Genomic DNA, 23,753 nt, shown 5'->3' with positions numbered 1-23,753 from the left:
ACTTAGCAATTCAAGCTAGGAGTTGGTAAATCTGGCCTTTCTGCATGGAGTTCGTATGTTCTCCCTGTATTTGTATGGGGTTTCTCTGGGTTCTCTGGTTTCCCCCCACAGTGCAAAAATGTGCAGATTTGGGGATTAGGCAAATTGGAAACTCTAAATTGACCAAAGATGTGAGTGTGAGAGTGCATAGCGTTTGTCCATGTGGCCCATTCACACCAGCGCCCCTCACAAACCTCATGTGGAGGATAAAGTGGGTGGAAGATGGATGGATGGAGTTGGTAAACCTACATATTGAAGGTAGATCTGTGTAGTGGGACATTTCATATTAGTGATGTGGACTTCTTGACTTGGTAAACAACCCATGACGAGGCCAAGTTTAATGAAAGCTTTTTTGTTACTTAATTGCAGCCTTCAGTGCAAAAAGTTTGGATTGTTATCTCTTGCAAAAATACATGTCAAGTCAACATTAACACCCCAGGTGCTTGCTCGTTACCACTGTTCAGCATTTAAGAGGTGAACAGATGTTTATGTGCATTTACCCTACAATCCATCGATGATTGTTTAATAGATCCAATGCAAGTTTATTATGACTGTCAAGGTATCCTGTACTCCTTTACATCACAAACACAAAGGGAAATCTTCTGAATCTTATTTGAAGATGGTATTTGGATTTCAGTATTAACAAAACTAACCGCCCATCCCCAAGACATTTTGTTTTACCAATGGAGTGCTGAATAAACCTCCAAGTTGGGATAAGAATTGCCAGGCTTGGAGAATTATGAAAGTATTTTTGCAGTATCCAGTTCCACTAACTTTAAATGTGTTCACAAATGTAGTCTTCCTAAGTTTAGGAATGCAGCACAAGCATGGAAGCTGCTTTTTCTCGCCAAGCAATACTGTTGACTGTCTATGATGGGGAAAAAAGAAAATCTAATTCAAACTTGACTGGACAGCCAATGGTGTAATTACTGTAACTTCTAGGTAGGGCTGGGCTATATGGCTTCAAATCAATATCACGATATATTGAGAAGCTCACCTCGATAACGATAAATGAACGATGAACGTCATCGCCTAATTTGCATAATTTACCATAAGTGTCCGAGTGTCTTAAAGAGACATTAACATACAGGTAGCCCGCCTACCTACACACAGCCAAAAACAACATTTATTTATTAAAGATTTTTTTTTTTAATTATCGAATGTATCGATAAGGGCAAAATTATGTTGATTATCGTCGTAAATTTCGATAACGATACATTTTCGATATATTGCCTATAGTGCTGTCAGTTAAACACGCTAATTAACGCGTTAACTTTTTTTTTTTTAACGCACGATTAACGCTCTTTTTGGCTGAGCAGACTTTGTAGTTTTTTCACATGCTGTTGCCTCAACTAGTAATGTTAAAACAACTACAACATCACAGCAGATCTACATAGACCGGAAACAAAACGTCAGACACGCTGCACGTGCCAGCCAAAGAGTAGTCGGCTCGCTTAAGTAGAGTAAACGTTCCGTTTTGAGTGGATGGCGAGCACTGTGCGCTTCTCCGCTAGCTCCTTCAGCTCGTATTAGCTAGTTACGGCAACAACATATTAAACCACGGGAATTCGTCTGCATTGAAGAACGGCTCTTTATTCACAGCACTGCGGGGTGATACACAGCCTCTCTTGTTATTGTGCAGCTCTTACAATAAGAGGAAGAACTGAAAATATGCAGCATGACAGAGATATTCACCTGCAGCTCGCTAACGTAAACACACGGAACACATTACTTCCTGCTTCACCGACGTACCTTCCTGACGTCACAGTATGCAAACGTCTCTTAGCTCCTACAGCACATTCACACATGCACAGCAGTTACACACACCAGGTTAAGCCTAAAATTATATTTTGGCTTGAACAAATATTATATTATAAATATTGTGTCTTGAAATTGCAGTAAGCTGTATTGCAATTTAGATATATTTCGATTAATTGTTCAGCCCTACACTACAGTATATGCCAAAATATGCAAATAACATTTACACAAGGCAAGCCAATCCACTTTTCTATGTTGATAAGAGTATTAAAATGAGGAAAAATAATGGTACAAAAAGAAATCAAGGGACATTTTCAATAGATAAAAATGTGCCATTAATTGCGATTAATAATTAAATATTTTAATCGTTTGACAGCACTAATAAATACACATTAGCCAAACGGGCTATCAAAGCAATGAGCTATATACCAGAGCTTTTTCATTCACAGTAAATTTCATTGGAAAATATAAATTGCACTTAGAGTGCTCCTGCAGGTTAAAAAAAAAATACTATAAATGAACTACTTTTATTTAATTTTTTTATTTTATTGAAAATGGGCTTTCAGTTGGGGGAAATGGGACATTGCTCATTTTCAAGAGATATGGTAATGTCATAAATAATACAAAATATGCTCTCTTTTCTTTGGAAGCATGACAATTACCATGAACTTTAAAGTATTAAATACAATATATGGCATAGAAGACATAATTCATGCCATCAAAACAATGCAAGCCTCTTTTAACTCTGGGCTCTGGAGGAAAAACAATTTAATAATAAAAAAAATGTTGCAGAAATTAAAAACAGAGAACCATTTGATCAAAAACAGAATTGATGGTCTCCGTTTGTGGGCTCCATTTGTTCTGTTTTAACCATCAGTTTGTCCTCAGATCCTCTGGGACTGAATTCCGAGGCTGAAAGCCAATATGTGAACTGCTGAAGTCTCAGCACAAGGAAAACAACTCACACCTACAGTTAACAGGAAAACAGAATACCTCTGAACTGTGGTCTACTTGGGGTCTACTTCCAGACGGAAAAAATAAAGAGTGGACAATAACACAAACCTGAAACTAATTTCGGCGCCACCTACCGCCGTCTACCAATCATTGCAGTCAGTACAGTCTCAGCTGCCGAGCAACCACGGGTTGCCAGTTATGTCAGAAAACGAAACCTATAGTGGCAATAGTGCATTAGAAGAGATTAAAATTGATAAACGATTAACAGAAAAAACACAAGAAGCCCTCTTCGTTTACTGCTTGAAATTATTGTTAATTATCCATCCTTAACAAAGCAGCCATTGTAATGCACAAAAATATTCAAAATCAACCAAGTAATTTTGGTACATAACCTTAATTGACTTGATTGATGACCCCTTTAATACAATTTGTTAGTGGAAATAATGATTGAGTGGAGCTGCCAGTGAAGGGGGTTGTCATTAGGGGAATACATATTAGAGGATACATTTGAAACAGCTGGGGGGGATTATTTTTTGTTTTTCCTGTATCGTCTTTTGGTGCTCAGATAGGAGCGGTTATTGATCCACTACATCATTGATCCCTTGCCAACTTGTTTATTCAATAAAATTAGTATTTAATGGGCTACGAGCTCTCCCAGAGTTAGTATAGTATATAATTATTTCCATTAGCATGCTCACCAATCAGAGACACTGAATTTCACCTCTCCATTTAACCTTGTTACTCACCAGTATTGAACACACACAAACCAGGTGCAAGAGTGATGGGCAGCACTTATCTATGCCTGGGGGGCAACAGGGGAACGCGTGCCTTGTTCAGGGACATCGCAGCCTTTAATCTGTCTGGTTACAAGCCCAATTCCTTTCCTCTTGGACATGGACACTGGCCTTAACCCCACTGAGCTATCTGCTGCGCTGACGCAGGCTTGATTCCACCACCCACCAGTAACGCCTGAGAACACACATCTGGCTCTTCCCTTGCTGTGCAGGTAGTTTACAATGGGTTAATCAGAGCTTGTTTGTCGAAAACAGCTGTATATTTTTACTGGAAACACTGTTTATGAGAAACTGAACCAACCAGTAAATTTTCCCCAAAAAATATAATCACTCCACAGAGGTACAAAGCTGTGTGAACAATATCTGCAGCTGTGATTCCTCTCCATTTAGTTTATAATGGAGCCTTATAAGTTAACTGAAGTTAGTATTTTTGTGTCAGCCATTTAATTTGAAAAACATGCAACACTCATTCTATAACATGTCTCTGAGCTAAAATAAAAACCTTCACTGTCAGGCCTGCAATTGCTGGCTGCAGCCCAGACCTTACGGGTGTAATATCACGACTAAAACACAGACCTCTCAGTGGTGGGCTAATACATCATGTCAGACGTTAGCCAGAATCATGCTGGTCAAAGCCTAACCAGGTGGTCCACAGTGTCGACAACCACTCTGCAGTCAAATGGGCATCTGTGAGTGGAATAACTTCACTGACGTATGTTGTTTTGTCTAGGCTGGTTTCAGTCTGCCATTACCCCTTTACCCCTTGCCATTGCCCCTTTACACCTGTTACCCTAAAACCAAGCTCACCATCACACTGACCAATGTTGTCTAAGCCAGAAAAAAAGGTTGTATTGACGGTATTTATCTCTAGAAAAATGGTATTTGAAAAGGGCACCCTCATAAATCTTAAAAGCTGTATCTAACTAAGAAAAACCTGCTCTGTAATAGTAGAATCTGATTTCCTTTAATGTTTTGTGATAATACGATAGAGGATTTGGATAACTTATACTACCATCATCATCAGAGTGGAAGGGTGGATGGACATTTTGCTGCCTACACAGCCGACAGCATCAAGTCTCATTATTAAATTGGTTTGTGTTGTCCACTATGGTTTGCTGATAATCACAACACATCAAGATCAGCATGAATATTAGCAGCTTATGCTCCACGATGCACAACTTGTATCACATTTAGAGGTTTACCTTTGTGAATGTGAAACGAACCAGCTGAAACATTAACCTCTTCTTTGCGGTTGCCACCGATATCGGGGCAGCGTCACACGCAGCGACAAAAGCGTCATAAAACCATATCTAACTTTAACAAACAGACATGCTGCATATCCACAGAAAAGTCAGAAACTCCACTAAAAGCTCATATACACCATTCTTATGTTCACGAAACACAGTTAAAACACCGATGGATCAAACCAGCAGGAGCGAAAAAAAACAGTTACAGCGCACACATTGAAAAAGCGGGATTGTGTAAACAAAACAAAAATACACGTGTCGGCTGGACAGCGGAGAATCCACAGATTCCAGTGGAACCATTTTTATCACTCTACGACCAAGATTCACGGATCCAGCCCCAAAATAAGAGCAAAACAACAACTGAGTTTCAAGAAATACAACCAGAAATGTTAATGTCTTACCTTTTCTGTTTATCAAAACAGGTTATTTCGACCGGAAAAAAACTATACTTCACAGCATGCTTTGGGGACAAATCCCGGTCTGATTGGTCATTACAGAGCGACATTATATCGTTCTGATTAGAGAAGGGTGAATGTCCGCACAAATGCGTCATACGCATTTATGTCCTTGCGCTAATTAAGTGATTCACACACATTTGGAGAATGGAGCCCTATTCTATGAGTTTGAAGGTTTATAACGAGCTGTCAGTCACCCACATTGACCAAGGTAAGCCAGAGCTATGGCGCTTTGTAACTGAACATGCTGCAGAGTCACAGAGTTGTCATTACGCACCACACAGGGAGCATCAAGTTACAGCCAGTTTTCATACTTTTTTTTTTTCAAAACAAGTTCTGTTTAGACCAATAGTGACATGTAAATAAAATTAAATGGGTTTTAATAATTAAGTACCTAAGAAATCTCAAATGGCAAAGATGGTGCCAAACTGTGCCAGGGAGAGAATGCCTAGACATCTCTTTACTAAAACCTCATTTTACTCTGCTTCACTTCAACAGCATCAGACTTTGCACCGCTCATGTCCACATGTTACATGACCTCCGTGTGTTTTTAAGCTCCTAATGCATATTTTAAAGGTGATATTTGCTTTAAAATGCAATGTTTTTTTAGGCAAGAGAAAAAAATATTAATTTATGCTGTGTTCCATGTGCATTTACTCTAACACAGTGGCATCTACAGTGAAACGTACACCCCTGGTGGAATCTCACAAGTGTTATCTTCATTTTGAAAACCAAGATAATCCACATAGAGCTTGTAACTGCAGAGATTTACTCTATTTAGTTTGGGCATGTTTCAAGCAGGGACTCCACAAAGAGGGTCAGGGAAGAAGAGGTTAAACATTCAAGTCACATCATATTTAATTAATATATTTCATCCATGATGGTGTTTTTTTCTTGTTGATCTCAAGATTTTTCAACATCAAAATGTGTTTTGTGCTCATTTATGCATTCTACGTCTCATCAAGAAAATTACTTGTGCTTTCAAAACTTTAAAAAGACTCACTCATGTACACATGGACATATGAAGCAAGTCAACATGACAGCGGTTTGCGTTTAATGCATTGTCGTGGGTGGCTTTCTCTATTGACATTCCTTTATTGTCTAGTATACTCGTGAAACCACCCTGACAGCTAAACTCTGGTATAGAAAAATTAGTGACAGTAAAAACATTCTCCAGTTGCTGGCCCTTTTCCCAGAGTTGTAAAAGTTTAAAGGTGTGCATAATTGCTAACACACCTGTAACAGTCTGGGCTCATGTTCCTTGGATGTTTATATCTGGGCCCCTTTCTTTTCCCTCTCCTCTTGAAGACTGGAATAGTCACATGTTTTCTATTTAAGTGTTTTCATGGTAAACCCCAGTCTTTGCTCATTCACTCTGTTTGTTTATAGAGAAATACTGTCTCTTGACATTCACTTTACCAGCGACAACACAAAAAACAGAGCAAATTCTTAGGAGCTGCTCTAGGGAAGCCCAACATCCCTTGATTTGACAACCAAGGTTGATATCAACCTGAGAACAGCTGGCCTTCAGCAGCTGTTAAATACATAGAGTGAACAGATTCTCCTCATTTTTATTACCAAGAATCTCTTGGCCTTTCGGTTCTGGAAACTTATCCCATGCTTCTCTTTTTGCCAGTTTCAGCAATCCTCTTTTAATTCATTTCTGCCATGTGTTTATTTTCATATTATTTATTCATTAGTCACAGTCTGTACAGTTAATTTCATAACTCTTCTGAAACCCAGGGCCGTAGAGGTCTGATACATATTAAACCATAGCGAAGACTTGATTAAAAGAGATCAACATCTGAGATAGAACTTGTCCAAAATGTTTTCACAACATGTGGGACATGTTCACAACACAGGAATCATTGTTCTTGTTGTAGTTCATGAAGACAGCTGAGAACTGGCTGACCTTTGAAGGCATTTTCAATCTTCAATATTCAGCCAGTCAAGTCCACTACTATACTATTTCACACCACATTATTTGACTAGCCTGCCAAACCAGTAAATCTAAGAAGTAGCTGGTTTATATGACTCTGGCCAATATCCAGACCTGATTCTCCAAACATTGCCCTAATAACACAACGCAAAAGACTATCAATGGGAGACATGTCAACACCTATTGAACATTTTTGTTTTAGGCAGGGTGACAGACGGTGCCCTGGTAGTGGAAGCAGTGATAACATTAATACCAAACACCAACACGGGTACAAGCTATCTTTTTAGGGACTTTGCATTGACTTCCATTCATTTGGACAGCATAAACAAAGCATTATCCCTATCCTTGACCTAAACCAGTTAATGCGTCACCCTAACCATAAGTACATGATAACGCTACACACAGAAGCCTTGGGCAAACCCTCTTGTTGCGAGGCTCCAGTGCTAACCCATGCTCCTTCATCCAATCCATTATATGCAAGAGAATAAACTGAAATATAACCATTGGACAACTGAATACATAGTTAAATTCTAAATAGAAAGGGATGAGAAACATCAGCATATTGGAACAATAGTCAAAATACCTCAATATCAGGAAGAAATGGGAAATGGGAAAAAAAAACTAAAACCTCAAACTGAAGGAAATGTCCTTCAAAAGAGCAAGTCAAAGAATGCGGACAGTTAAATTGATTAAACCTGCAGGTAGTATGCTCCCTGAGATGACAGCTGTGGGAAGTTGTGTCTGCCCAATAAGGACTGATGCAGGTTTTCTCATGCTGACATTGGCCAGTGCACTGACTGTGACCGATGGTGAGAGAGAGAATAACCAAGAGAGTGACAGCAGGATCACAGATCTACAAAAAAGCAATAGCCAAAAATGTTGTTATGATAAGAAATGTAAAACAATGATAATTATAAAACTGTTAGAGGACAAATTAGACTGGTGAACGACCACAGTGTAGATATTATAGCAAGGAACCATAACATCTTTAATGGAAGCACTGTAATCCCTGAAGGTCCGTCCATAAAGCTACACAAGAACACCAGTGACCATCAGAACTTCCAAAAAAATGCTAATACTTCATGATATCTTAGAGAACTTCTTAAAGGACCCAGAAATAGACCCATATATCTATTTCTAAACCATATCTAAACATACATCAGCTTCCAGTTCCCTACATTTTTTATTAAACTTGCAGGTTTAATCAAACATTTTTTTTATTAAACTAGCAGGTTTATTCAAACATTTTTTATTTAACTTGCAGGTTTAATCAAAAATGTACTTTTCCAGTACAACTATTCATGCACATGGCTTCTACTTCTAATGTACTGTTCGTCATTTTAGATGAGAGACATTGCTTTTCCCAAACAATTGAATTTGGTTGATTTAAAATGACACACTGCGTTTTTGTAAAAAAAAAATGACACACTCTTGAAATTAAAATAAATAATATCCATTGTTTTCACTTAAGTTAAATCCAAATTAAGTAATCGGGCCAGTGAATCTTTAAACAAGCCATGCAATGCTGGTCACACTTAAATTAAATCAACAACAATAAATAAACTAGAAAAACCGCAGACCTCCGTCAAGGCAGCTCAGTGCCAACAGAATACACCCTGCCAGCACGCCTGGGTCAGACAGCAAGTGTTGTAACCAGCGATAACGTTATGGTCAGACAGCGAGTGTTGTAACCAGTGATAGGGTCTACAGATCATGCCCAAAATGTAATCAGTGATTACATAAATGTAATCACTGATTACATTTTGGGGCAAGTAAACCCTGGCGGCTTATAATGCACTGGGGAAAACCTTGCATACATTTAACTGCTGACCAAATGACTGACCAACAACTCAGAGAAACAGAAACAGTGAAAAAAAAACTCATATAGCCTAATGAAAGATTGGTTGGTAATTACGAGCCATTATTGAGTGGCTGGGCAGAAACCACAGACATTCCTCCTGACGAAACACTCACACTGTGGTTAACAACTTTCATTTTTTTTGCTTTCACTGCAGTTTTTACTGTGCATGTTTTTTTTCCCCCCCAGGACATATTTTTGGGAAATAACTGAAAAAAAATAACACTTTATCCTCACTTCATCACAACCTTTTTCCATATGTGCCTGGCTGCTTCTGTGTTTCTTGTTTGTGCTTGTGTCTTTCTCTCTCACAGCTGATGAATGGTGGGTGGTCAGGGAAGGGTTAAGTGTTCTACTCTATAAACTCTGCTTTAAGAGTCTGCTGGAAGCTCCTGGTTCAGCCTTTAAATACAGACATTTGACACATCCCAACAGGGGCTCGTAGCTGAGAGCATCTGCGAACCAAAACTCAGGCTGGTTGGTGTGGCAGCATCAAATTGCTTTGGACAGCATGAAGGCTTTCTTATTTACCTGTATGCTGGTACCGTGGCTGATGGTACTGGCAGCCTCAAACCAACGGTTCAGTGGGGAATCACAGCTGATACCAGGATCTCTACCTAGCAAGGATCTGAGCAGATACTTCACTGACTATTTAAAATCAAGGAGGGTTAGGGTAAGCACTTTCTTTTTCACATCTTGCTTTTCTGGAAGAAAATGTTCTCTGTGATTACTCAAAAAAGAAAAAATATTTAAAATATACCTTAAAATATAGCAGAAGGTAGTTTGTTAACAAGTAACAAAATGTCAATAGTAAACTGTTATAACCCTTGCAGCCAATAAAAGACCACATTTAAAGATTGATTGGGATTATTATCTTGTTATTTATCTTAATAACTCAAGGTTAGTTATTAAAATAAAAATGAAATGATAACACAATTTAAAATAAACAATCGTGTGTATGTAGGTAAAATGAAACATGCAAATATTAAGCTGTTTTTACAGATATATATATACACACACACACATATATATATATACACACACACAAACACATATATATACACATACATACATACACATACACACACACATATGTACATATATACACATACATACACACATAATGTATATGTATGTATGTATATTATACATACATACATATACACACATATATACACACCCAGCTAAATGTGACTTGTTCTCACACCAGACAGTGAAACCCTGAATCAACCTGTGTCTGAACTAACCACACATTTCAAGAAACACTTAATTTTCATGCACCAAAACCAAACTCTGGTCTAGTTTGTCCTTTGGGGAACTGTTATGGGAAACACAAAACCCTCTAACAACCCACAGAATGTGATGGAGAGAAATAAGTGTAAGAGAATATGGTTACAAAACACAAGTTCAATTTTAAAGAGTGAAAAGTGCAGCTGTTTTCCACAGAGGATTATGCCCCTCGGAGATGAGACTCATAATCCTGCAGTTGGTGAAATTAACCACTGAGGATGAGTTTTTAGCCATAATGTGGAAAGTATCATCCCCTTAAGTGCAGTCAATTAGTTTGAAATCATACTTTAAGGTTGGTATTTGTCTCCAGGGATACTCTGTGTGGCTGCAGCCAATCAACACGATTATGATGAAGGATAAGATAACACTTGAGTCTGGGTGATTAATGGTTTATTTTGAATCCAAGTTACCACTGAAGAATTGTATTTGCCAGAGGCCAATTACTGATGCAGAGGCATGCAATTAAAAAGTATGTATTACACAGGCATGCTTACTTATCCACAAAAGGTAGTTTTTTCATGAAATAAACATGTCCAACATCAGAGCTTTTAACTAATAAAAAACACTGCATTAATTACAATGAAAGAACCCAAGAGAGTGTGTTTTCTGGCAGAACTGCACCACAAATTGCAGCCTCCTTAATATGTTTGAGACAGACCACTGCATTCAAGATGCAGCAAATCAACGTTCTGATCAAAGGAACTGAGCAACAACAGTCAAATATGACGTGAAGTATTTACAGAAACAGCATCCAGCAACTTTTGCAGGAACACTGTCCAAATACAAATTCCTGGTGATTACTGTGTTACAGTGTACTACTCTACACCTGGAACTTGGTTACAAAAGATGAATAATATCAATAACAACATTCTGTGGTCTGTTATTTCTGTATCACAAACCATTCAGTTCAACTGACTGTTGCTAGGGACTAATCACACCGAGAGTATTTTATGCATCAATGCAAAGAAGTTTGATTTACTGTGAAACTAATGACAGAATATCAATAATAAGTAATAGTAGTTCTGGATTCTGGATTCCCATTTCGTGGTTGGTGTGCTCCTTCATTCCGAAATTGGAAATCCAACCCCAAAATTCATATGTTGCTCTGTAAATTCTGCCAGCACACAGTCAGCTGGATCCATAATAACATGTGCAATGACCAATTAGCTTCTAAAGTATTACATTTGTGTCAATATTTTCAAACACTTTTTAAGTAGCAAACAACCAACCATTTTTTCCTTGAAAATACACTTGTTCTTTGCACTCCCTCACTTGTAACTCATTCTTGGAACTCGTTCCCCAAGTTTTCCCCCCGTCAACATTGGCAGTCTCAAAGTGAGAATTTGTCTAGGACTTTGTGGATTAGTGCGCCGAGTAAGATATTCCTAAGGAAAAGGATTCTAATGAAATCTGGCAAAGGGAGCAGACTGAACATGAGAGTAGCCTAAAAAGTATTAAAACTAACACTATAAAATACATAAAAATTCTGTCATTCTCATCGTTTACTTATGGTGACTTTTTACTCTACCTCCACACAGCAGTGGGTGGTGTCAACAATAAAATTCTGTGTCCGAAAATTATACTAATCAACATTGATTATGTAAATCATTATGCTGTGAATCGTTGCAGCCCTAAAGCAAATGTTCAAGGTAATAAGCATTGGATTCAGAATTAAGTTATCACTACGCATGCAGAATTAATTGCCCATGGATTCCTATTCTATGCTTGCTTTGCACACCTTTTTTGGCAATGATGCACCTCTGCTGTCTATTTGGATCTTTGTGGATCCAGTAAAATGTTCTCTTCTTAGCTTGGCCTGGAGTGCTTTGGCATCCTGGGGCACAACTGCTATCCATCATCTTCAGCAAAGGATCCAGCCACCTGAAATGTTGCCTGGTGTCTACGGTTATTGATTTGAAGAGTCCAATATTGTATGAGCTCCTAGTTCTCTCGCGAATAACAGCTTACCAGCAAGCAGGAGAAGAGCAGTCAGCATTCTTGCAAATCTCAACAGGTTGCATGCATTTAAAAAGAAGCACTGATAGTTTGGCCTGACTTTCATCCATTTGAAGTTGACTGGATCCATCTTTGGTTTGAGAGAAATTTATAACCCTTGGACAAGTTTGGAAAGCTTTATTGTATTCAAAATAATGAGCTGTCAAATCTCCATCCCTCTGCTCCACTGTGTGTGTAGGAACAAACCATGAGCAGAGCTGAGAGACTAAGCTACAATGAACTTAGTGTACATGACTTAGATAGATAAAAACTTCTGTGGTTTATTTCAAGTGTAACTTACCCCAGACTGAGGAATTCAGCACAGATATTTATGCGAGTTTGTTTAATCTTTACCCAGACTATGTTTGAAAATGTATCTCCTAATGCTGTTATCATCAATTGAACTATATGAAAACACCATATTTTCTCCTGTAGAGGGCCCTGCCTGCTGCCGATGAACCTGACGACAGTGCAATCCCAGAGGGGCCAGATGCTTCAGGTAAAAGAATGATCTGGTATCCTCAATAATAACTGGTCACATGCATTGCATCCAAATGTATTGACATTTTTCACAATCAACTGTCCCATTTTGAAATCCGAAAGCAAAAAGTAAACAGCAAAAAGTTTTTAATAAACAATATTCTTTCAAACTAAATTGGAAGAAGTGTGTGTTTTTGGTTGTGTAACAAGTCTGACCCAAGTTGATGAGTCACCTAGTTAGTAATCAATAGAAATACATTTTTGACTTTTTATTGATGGAACATGTACTTGAGAATGTATTTAAGTTGTAAAAAGAACTGTGGCAGGTTATGCTAAAAAAGGCTTGTTCTCTCTGTGTGTATGTGTGTGTGTGTGTGTGTGTGTGTGTGTATATTGCAGACCTGCCCACCTGCCTGCTGTGTGTGTGTCTTACTGGCTCAGTGTACTGTGAGGAGGTCAGTCCAGACATGACTGCAGTTCCCACACTGCCTAAAGAGACGGCCTACCTGTATGCTCGCTTCAACAAGATCAAAAAGATCAGTAGCAAAGACTTTGCTGAAATTGGTAAGACTGATGAAGAATGTTGGTCACATGACATGGGAGGTATTGTTTTAATATATATAGTTTTCATATAGAATACAAGAAGCACAAATATCCAATACAAAAGGTGAGCCATGTACAACAATACATGGGAACTATTATAAACAATGTTGCCATTAGTTTAGACTCAAATGACATGGAACCTATTGAAAGACTGAATTCAAATGTGTACTGGATGACTTTGAAACAAAAGTATCTCACAAACCTGTTGTGAAGCTACAGAAATATTTAGGGATGCCCCAGCTATAAGAAGTTGGCAATAATATATTGATTTAGCAAGGCAAGAGTTTAGCTGGGTAGCAAGTTTATGTTTTGTTTGTAGCGTAATAGGGGGATAAGATCACAGAATGATCAAACCTACAGGTGCTGAGATTAGTGACCCAAGCAAAGGAAGTTTAAACTGTATAAATGACACAAACGCAGAATACTCATATTTAAGGCAACAGGAATGTGGCAGCACTACAAGAAAATAAAGTGAGACATGCAAAACTCTAAATTGAACTTAATAGCTTCTTTTTTGCATCTGCCAACAGTGACTCTAAAGAGGATCGATTTGACGGGCAACCTGATTTCAGAGATTGAAGATGGAGCATTTTCTAAGCTAACATTGCTGGAGGAATTGTCTCTGGCTGAGAACAGACTGGTCAAACTTCCAATGCTCCCAGCAAAACTCAAATCCTTCAACGCCAACTACAACCTCCTCAAAACCAAGGGTGTCAAAGCTAATATCTTCAAGGTACTCACCATCAGCTCTCAATCAAAATATCCAAACCCAAACTAAGGAATGAAGACGATCAAAGTATTAAAACAGACTAATCTGTAATAAACACACACAATCATTGTTTGTTTGAGTGTGTAAAACCATGTTGGTGTAAGTTTGAATGCAGCTTTGTCAGTTTTTGACACACTCCCAAAGCCGAAACCCACTCTGTCTACTAAGAGGCAGGTTGCCAGATACCAATTCGTTGTGTTAGTCCATCTAAAAGCAGACCTTTGACATACATTATCATGTTATAACAATTGAAATTTTACTAAATCAAACGTTTCAAAGTCAATCTAACACACCCTGATAATGTGGTAGTGAGTCTAATTACTACATGTGTATGTTCAACTGGCTAAGGTGCACAGTTCCCAAACCCAGCCAGGCTTTGACCCAGAAATAAAAAGACGACGACATGAAAAATTTGCCAAAGTCTAGGCCAGTACATTTTTGAACTGACAAGGCGGCCAAAATTATGCTCTGCCATCTCAAAGAAGTTCATATTTTAACAAAGTTTGTGATTGGTAGGGAGACCCATTTAAAACCTTTTATCTTCTGCAAATCACTTTGTTTCCTCTACAGAAAATGACTAAGTTAGCCAACCTGCTCATGGCTGACAACCAACTGGCAGCTGTTCCATACATCCCAGACAGTGTTCGCATCTTACATCTACAGGTTTGTGTCTTGTCTACAAATAAAGGGATTTCCAAATACATTCCTTAATATTGTGTGAAACTAAACAAAGATAATTTGTTTTAAACCTGATGTTAAACATTGTGACTCTACGTGCTGTATGTATTCTCTATCTCAACATTGGTTTTATTTCCTCCAGAACAACAACATCACCGACGTCAACAAAGACACCTTCTGCGGTTCTAATAATACCTACTATCTACGAATGAGCCTCAGCGAGGTCCGTTTGGACGGCAACCCCGTGGTTTTGTCCAAGTACCCTGACAGCTTTGTCTGTATGAAGGTACTGCCAGTCGGACAGTACCGCTGAGAAGGCATAAATTCTACTGTAGCCCCATTGACGGAGCAGTTTTCCCACAATGTATGGGAATGGGATACTGTGATGTTCTGGATTTTGGGGCACTAGTGCCATTGTATCAATGACTTACTTCAGCAAACCTACAAACAGCTTATAATATTGTCAGGTCGAAATGAAAGCACTGATAGTGCAGAATTTAACAAAATTCTTACCTCTGGATTTTGTCTGTAGGCGCTACACAAAAGTCAATATTTGGTGTAAAACCATGCGTGAAGTCCGTGTATCTGCTAGTTATAAATGTTGCAACTGAAAGGTAGAGTGAAAACATGAAATGCCTGCCTCGTGGCTTCCTGAGCCTTCTCCAAGAACAAATGGCCATGATGGCACACAGTCCCTGACAGTCCTTTCTTAAAGTGGTCTTTAAAAAGCCATATAATTGGTAAAAATGAAGCTGAAAACCAGCCTTCCCATCCTTGCCCAGCACACACCTTTCATGTTCCTAATCACTGCAAAAATGCAGCACGCAGATGCTGTTAACAAATTTGACTTAGCACTTGAAGCATACATAGCACTTGAAGCATACTAAAGCATTCACAAGTTAGGCTACAGTACCTGTTCAGAAATCACCACAGGTGAGGTGCCTTCTAGGATGACTACGATGTTAAGGCATGGAGAAGCAGCAACACCTCCACAGCGACAGTAATAATTATTGTTTAATTTTGACCTGGTGTTGTACTACCTGGATTAATGAAACTACACAAACTATTTACTTACACTGAACAATACATTCCTGCAGCCACAAGTCAACAGACTTGCTTGTAACTACTTCTACCTTTTGGCTCAAAACACAAAAGGCTGATGTTTCTTTGTTTTTTAATCTGTGATATTAATTTAAGATGGGCCAGTTTTGTTGCAATGAATAACTACAAGTAATTTAGTGAGACAAATAGACTAAAGACAAACATCGTACTGTAGTAAATGTTGTTGAACTTTTACATTACATCTACTAAATATGTCCAAATGAAATCCAAAAAGGACCCACGTGTTTTCAGCTTGCATGATGTGGTCAAGTGGGATGGAATCATTGCAAAAGCAACAAGACTGAAGTTTATCTTAATATGTGCATTAATGTTGCAACAAAAATATATCAAATGAGTTTGTGACAACTAGGCTCACAAACTTACACAGCAACGTTTGAGATTTATAGATGTTTTTGGTTGGACCAGAGCCAAAAAAAATGTTTAAATCGTGTACCTCCCTGATAACAGTAGAAAAGATGCAATAGCAAAAAGCAATGCTCAACACCTGCATGTTCATTTTGTATCTTGTTTTCTTTAACTGAGCCTTGTTTTCCGGGTAGAAACGGTTTCTGAGATAGTACTTAAAGAAAAACAGCCTGTGAGCTTGGTTAACATTTCTCATTACATAAATCTTTTGTTGCTTTGAGATTCCTTTCTTGTCAGATTATTGATCCCAGATGACCCAGGCAGCTGATAATTAACAGATTGTCTTGAACTGTCTATTATGAAGTGTCGTGTAAGAAAACAATTATAGAAACAAATACAACAGTTTGGGCTCGGCTCTACCATTGTTCGAATTAATTTTGCTTTTAATCAAACCATTACTAGTGCCTTCAACAAGGGCAACAGCCATATAAACGTGTTCAGCTGCAGACTTTCTTCAAGTATTTTGCAACTTACCTTCACTTTGCTCTTTTTAATTTTAAGACAATGTTTGACGTGTGCTGGGGAGCAATGTATCTCTGAACTATAGTAATGTGAAATTACTCCTCTCTTATTTAATTGTCTCTCTTGTGTCCCTATAATTCTTCTCCTCCAATTAATATACTTAAAAAACTACTTTATACTTTAACAAAAAATATTACTGATGTGAATAAGATAGTGATGTACAAATGTGTATGACATATGACATATGTGTTTAAGATATTTTAATAAAAGATAAACCTTTTCTTAAAAAAATGCATTTAGAATCATTGTTGGAGTCTGTTTGAATGAAAACTAAATATATGTTTTACTGGGAGGTTTTAGTGGAGGTAATGGCTTTCCCACACTAGATATCTTTGGCAAAGGAGTGGACCAAGGTTATGATTTATACTTAGGCTATATAAGGAATTCACCATATACAAAAATAAATGGAGAACAACTGTGGTGCTCTGCACAAGTACTAGGTTTGTATTATTCAGAAGCACATGAAAACTGACTTTACCTTAATATCATTCACATAGAAAGCCATTTTTATTTTTGAGAGGACGGATGTAAGCTACATATGTGTGTCTGTGTGGAAATCTTTAAACTTAATATATCATAGAGAAACGTAAATCAGGCCACATACTTGTAAAAGTCTGTGGTTTGTAACTGGTATGTAAGCTAATCATCTGTCATCCTGCAGTGACTGAGGTTTACCACCAACAAAAACGTTTAAATTCCTGGCCTGGCCGACAAATGAACTTTTGTTTTACATTTTTGTTTATTATTCTAAGTACATGTTCATGTCAGTGTGTCATTGAAGAGTTGGGATCAGCATACAAACACTGTCTACATTAGCTGAACAGTTACAAAAGGAATTTTCCATAATAACATTCATGAAAATGCAAGTAAGGCAAAAATATGTGTTTAGAGCACACAGGCCAGTTTGGAAAATGTGGGTTAATCCCATTCAGTCCAGCCAACTTGGCAGAATGTTACATTCTCCGAGTAAACAGGAGAATAGGTTCCACATTGCCTTTGCAGTTTGATTTACTATGACATTTTAGTGCTCCCACTTCAATTAAGTCCCATGCTGATATTTTACTATAAGGAAGGGGGGATCATATTTTACATTGTAATTCTCTCTTGAATGGTTGTGAAATAAAGCAGAGAAATCAGTAATCATGAATTTATTTGCCCCACGCTCGCTTGTGTTAATGCCACAATAATCTTAATCTTAGTTAAATATGCATTAATTAAAAAACTAAGGGGTAAATATTGTTCCAAAGTTTTTAATACACTTCTTTCTAAATTAGCTGGATGAGGCACAACGAAAAAGCTGATTGCAAATGTACATTTCCTACCTTCTGTTTCAATTGGACAGCATGGCTCAACAGTTAGGAAGTCAATGCTTCTTGGGTGACATAAAGATCATGACAATGTTTTAACTATGGTGCAAAAGTACGCAACAAAAGAAAATACCCACCACATACTTAGAAGTTAGAAATGTCATTACTTCAGACAATATGCAGACAGACATCCATCGTAACCATCTGTCTCAGTCGTGTTTACCCACACGATTTCTTAATTCTGCTTCTTGAGTATAAACAATAGCCATCTAATGAAATCAACATCCATCACCCAAAGATCAAGGTTCTGATTTCTCTCTCCTTATTTTTCCACATTTAAGGCTTTAGTTAAATAATCTGCATCTAGATTGTTTTTATTATTGTCTTTGAAAACAACATCAATTGATGGATTGATAGGTGGTAAAGCCACATGAAAGCAAAGCCACTGCTGCTGAAATCTAAAACTTGAAGCAATTTAATGATCACAGACCCTCAGGGTTGACCCTCTGCACTCTACTTAGACAAGATGGATGAGGGTGAAACTCTCAAGCAAAGGTTAATGATGAATTCCAATTTGAAGACTCCTTAAAGTCCATCTCCCCTCACAGTGACTGACAGACCATCTGACCTTCCCACTAAAGCAGTTGAAGACTGATCATAACCCAGCAGCTGTCACATCCATTGCGCCATGTGACAGCAACACACAAATGGTCGTACACCATGGCAAACGGATATGGTACAGTGAAGCAGCCAGTTTTTCTCACTTACCTGGAAGTGCTGGAAAGTTCTGGACCTGTCATCACATCTGTCAGAGAAAGTCCTTAAAGTCCTGAGGAACAGGAGGAGGTTGTTGCGCTCCTCTACACTGCAATGACATTGTACACAAAATTAAAACGGCATACGTGCAACTACAACATTTATTGTTTATTTTCACAATTAAATGTGTTGTTTCAGCAAAGACATAATGACCAGACAGTACAATTATTTCCCAACCACTTCATGTGTTCGTATGAAGAAAATATAAGAAACACGTATGCATGTAACAAACAAAAAAAAAAAACAGGTTAAAGTGTCAAGAATTTAGTGTGACCCACCCTTTCTCTCTTAGAACTGGAGTGGAACCATAACGAATGTATCTATTTCATGTTGACAAATATCTGCTGTGAAAAAGGTCTATTACACCAGGTTTATTCAAGAAATGCTTGAGCATGACATGCACAAGTTGTATGAGTTAAACACATTGACAGCTTGCTAATATATAGGACCAACTTTCAGGCGCATCTTTCCAATCCAAATGCAGATGATCACATAAAAACAAAGCTCTTGGTGCCTTGAAACTTTTGCACAGAACCATACATCAAAATGCACAATTGCTGGACATATTGTGATGTATATAACATTAAAAGCTAAAAAAAAAAACTCTGTTTTGGTCTAAATCACTCTGTGAGAACCTTCAACATTCTGTAAAAGGCTTTCCAGAGTTTTCCATGGGGGCCCAGGGCTAGACGGCAGTCGGGTGAAATTTCCAGACAACTATTATTTCATACAGAGCTGATGGAAACATGGCAGCACCATCCCATAGAATGGAACAGAGAGGGAGCGAATGATGCAGGATGATGGTATATAAAGACAATGTAAGACCAATTGAAGTCCATCAACTGCCATGCAAAAACCTTTTAAAGCAGTGACTCTGAGAAGGAGATATTCAAGGTGTAAAGTTGCTCATTAGAAAGAAGCTATATAATTCATTTTCACCAAATTAAAACAATGGAAGATCATATCAAAAAGCAACACTTAAGGCTCAAAGTTGAACCCCACGTAAAACAGCGCAAAGGACAGTATTTTTGATCATTTCCAACCAACGGAACAGTTTTGAAATTTGTGAATTTAGGCCGAAATCAATCATGTAATGTGTTCTTCACCAACCCATATTAAATGAAAATAAGTCCCTACCTCCTTCTGAAATTTTTTTGCACAGTGGAGATATGTTAGATCTGTAGTTATTAAGAAACTGAACTGCATTGTGTTCTGTGAAGAATTCAGCTTGGCTGGACTTCAAGGTTCCTCTCCCATGAAGATTTTATCAAGCGTCTGATAAAAACAAAACCTTTTTAAAATATTTGAGATATTTTATATTTTGTGAATGAATATTAAATTCCTAATCTGCAAGTATGCAAAAACAAAACAAAAATTGCCCTGGAGCTAATTGCCTTTGCTTCAAACAAATCTCCTATTGTTTCAACACTTTTTTCAAACTACTTCTCAAAAACACATTTTCTCTGCCCTGGTAGAAAGAAATTATTAATTACTGGCTGAAGGGCTGATGAGAGATTCTCATGGCCAATATAATTAACATCTGTAGAGAGTTGAACATTACATAAGGTCTGGCAGGACTTATTCCCCCTTTGCCTACAAGTACTGAAGCTGCAATGTTTTCATTTTCAATCTTGGTTTCTGCCCATACCATTCATATCCAGAAATAGATTTTTCAATATCATAAATTGTGGACTTTTTAATACAGAGAGGGAGGATTTTGATAAAGTAGCCTTGGTAATATCTTCCTCTTTATAAAATGTACTCATCCAGGATAAGAGTAAGTCCAACAAGCTGTTCAAATCTGTTTTAATTCCTGCAACATCATTTATAAAATGTTGTTTATAAAGTTGATTAGGATTTGCAGATACTCTAACTCCAAGGTAAGTAAATCCAGATGGTGACCACTTAAAAGGGGAATCAGAAGGGTTATGAAAGATTCCTAAGGGAAGAGATCCAGATTTCTCAAAATGTATTTTGTAACCTGAAATTTTTGAGAATTATTTTAAAATTTAGATGATTACTAAAGTAAAATATCATCTTCAAATGCTGTTCTATGGCCCACTGCTGCCAGTTCAACTCCAGTTATTCCTTTGTAATTATGTCTGCCAACAGTGAAAAGTGAAGACGATAGATATCTGTTGTGTGCCAGGATGCAGAAACATCCAATGAAAAGCCAATGGAAGAGCGTTTCTATTGGATCGCCAAAGATCCCTAGGGACAGGTGGATCACTGCTGCAAAACACACTCAAAGTGAGCGTGAAAGACTGAGTGATGGGAACCCACAGGCACAGTTGTCAGTTAAGTTTCCCTTTAATCTGGATACTATCTTCAGTGTCGTTACATAATCTAACGCTAATTAACTGTAAAATCTTGTTGGATTTACATGCTTTTATCGAGGTGTGTAAGTGCTAGTTTATCAGAAAGTTGAAGATGTCGTTATGATGCAGGTCTGGAAAAATGTCCGCTCCGGCCATTTCCATACTCATGACAGCACCCATCACAACCTTGAATATCTACTGATATGAATATTACAGCAATTTCTTTTTTAAATCACTTTTTTAACAAAACAACAAAGCCACATTTGTGCTAATTCTTTAGCACCTGCGTGGTGTGCGCCCATTACACAGACTCTGGTCATGTGACACAGACTCTGGTCATGTGACAGCCATGGCGCACCCATATCTTTACAACCTGTGCTTAGTGAAGCATTTACATGATATTTAAGGTTTATGGTTGGATCTTATCTGATTTTTATCTCTTGTTCAATATCAAATCTAGTGATTATGGCCAAAAAAAATACAAGGTATCAGATTGTTTCACTCCTAAAAGTACGCCTGGCTTGTGAGATCTGTTTAGATAGCGCCCAACAAGGTCTCAAGACATTGGTCAAGTAATAAAGCCCCTTTTAAGGATTCAAGAATGTTTTTTTTTGGATTGCGTAACTACAGTGAGTCGGACTGATGGCAAACACAGCCAAAGTCGTTGTCCAGTCTGTCCACATTTCAGTCCTCTGGCCCGATGTTTCCTTTGAAACACTGAGGACTGATGCTGAACTAACATGTTTTTACTACACAGTATCAAACTACTTAAGAAAAACACGAGGACAGAAAAAATGTCTCCTACATAAAATAATTGCCATTGTCACTGTTCGACAGTTTTGAGTAGCTCAAGTTTAAAAAGATTCGGTTTGATATGAACTGTTTAACTGTAATTCACTCTCTGTCTCTCTCAAAAGCACATGCACATACACACAACGAGAGAGAGAGAGGGAGAATGCAGCAGTGTGTCAGAATCATTATCTTCAGTATTTTTCCGTCTGTTACTTGCCAGATTCTGCTGACTGGACCATACAATCCAGATGTGGTTTGGCCTCAGATATAGAGCAAATCAGACTTCTGCTCTGTGTGGACCATTGACAGAGCAGACACTTTCTGCCAAACTGTTTACAAGGAAAGAAAATGCACCTGGACGCACACAACATAAGACATACAACATATTTACAATTGGGAAAATGCATCAAATTGATGTTATACAAGTCAGGGGCAAATAAGGTGATCACATCTACATTCACACACATTGTTGTGGACTTCGACAGTATGTTTTCAGTTGAGGTCATTAAAACAATATCAATGTTTATGAAACAGATGAAGGCTGCTGGAGGTGATAGCTGTGGCAGCGGCAAATTGACATGGAAGAATATGAATCTTTCACATCTGGATTATGCTAATGGGATAATGTATAAAAGCATTAAAATGGATTTGAAACACAGTGAAATAAGATAACATGTTGTTTTCTTTACATTGCACTAAGGATATATATTTTGTGTCAACTTTGTGAATAAGAACTAGAAAAGTAGAGCTACAATGTCCAGGAATGATGTCCTGGAATGACCGGAGAAGATGCATGCTCCCATTGTGGCTCTTCAAATTAAATCACTATTACTATGCATTGGCAAGACGGAACTTTCAAGTCAATAACTCAAACTTTTAATGATTTGCACCATTCAAGGCCATCCCCATGACGGAAATTCACCAAGATTAATTTATTGTAAGACCTTTTATGGTGATGCAAAAATGTATCTCCTCCAATCCCTAGTGGCAAAATGCACACAGCTTTTATTTCAGCATCAAGGCTGTATTTTCAGATTTTAAGACCCAAACATCTGGGTTTAAAATGAACAACTTCTCCACAACATTAAACATTACGAGTTATTTAGCAACAAGCAAAATTGCTCTTAGTTACTTGAACAGTCATTAACTCCGCTTTATTAGGGCTGTGTGGCTAAAGCAGTTGCATTTCCATGGCACCACACTGACTTTGATAACAATTAACTTTTTTCCCTGTAGCGTAAAAACCACCTGGAAGGTAGAAACACAGCCTTACATTTATGTGACTAAAACCTCAGACCAGATGCAGTTCTGCTATTTTTAACAGTCAAAGCAGGAGAACAGGTGTGAATGGCTTCACTCCATTTACAGGTATGTGTGCCAGTAATCCTGCACACCAAATTGTAACAGCCGTTACAGGATTATAATGAGCTACACATGCATAGTCAACATGCGTGCTGCAAGAGATGCTTGTTTGTGAGAGCAACATGGTAAAAATGATGTGTGAGTGACGAGGTTCAGCTGGATGACAAGGCGTTTAATAAACACTGGAGTTCAACTAAAAAGGCTGCAGGAATAATGTCCAGTATGAAAGAGATGGATTGAGCATACAGAT

At 37.9% G+C, this 23,753-nt stretch overlaps 2 protein-coding genes across 2 annotated transcripts in view; one reads left to right on the top strand and one right to left on the bottom strand.

The window, feature by feature from the left end:
• cenpp (centromere protein P) overlaps positions 1-23,753 on the bottom strand; it is a gene marked incomplete at both ends in the record, with an annotated part of 67,233 nt that overhangs the window by 41,172 nt on the left and 2,308 nt on the right. Inside the window, one exon of the mRNA XM_083892630.1 lies at positions 18,984-19,080. Coding sequence (XP_083748756.1) covers positions 18,984-19,080 — 97 coding nt within the window. The remainder of the gene's footprint in view (positions 1-18,983; positions 19,081-23,753) is intronic.
• ogna (osteoglycin, paralog a) lies at positions 9,485-17,124 on the top strand. The gene is made up of 6 exons (XM_083892408.1): positions 9,485-9,717; positions 12,765-12,828; positions 13,209-13,373; positions 13,943-14,145; positions 14,752-14,844; positions 15,002-17,124. The coding sequence occupies exons 1-6, from the start codon at positions 9,556-9,558 to the stop codon at positions 15,170-15,172; spliced, it is 858 nt and encodes a 285-aa protein (XP_083748534.1). The 5' UTR covers positions 9,485-9,555; the 3' UTR covers positions 15,173-17,124.

Source organism: Microchirus variegatus (assembly GCF_963457635.1).
Source record: "Microchirus variegatus genome assembly, chromosome: 7".
In the NCBI taxonomy this organism is placed as follows: domain Eukaryota; kingdom Metazoa; phylum Chordata; class Actinopteri; order Pleuronectiformes; family Soleidae; genus Microchirus; species Microchirus variegatus.
The sequence above is the reverse complement of the archived record's forward strand: the minus strand, read 5'-3'. Positions and strand labels throughout refer to the sequence as shown.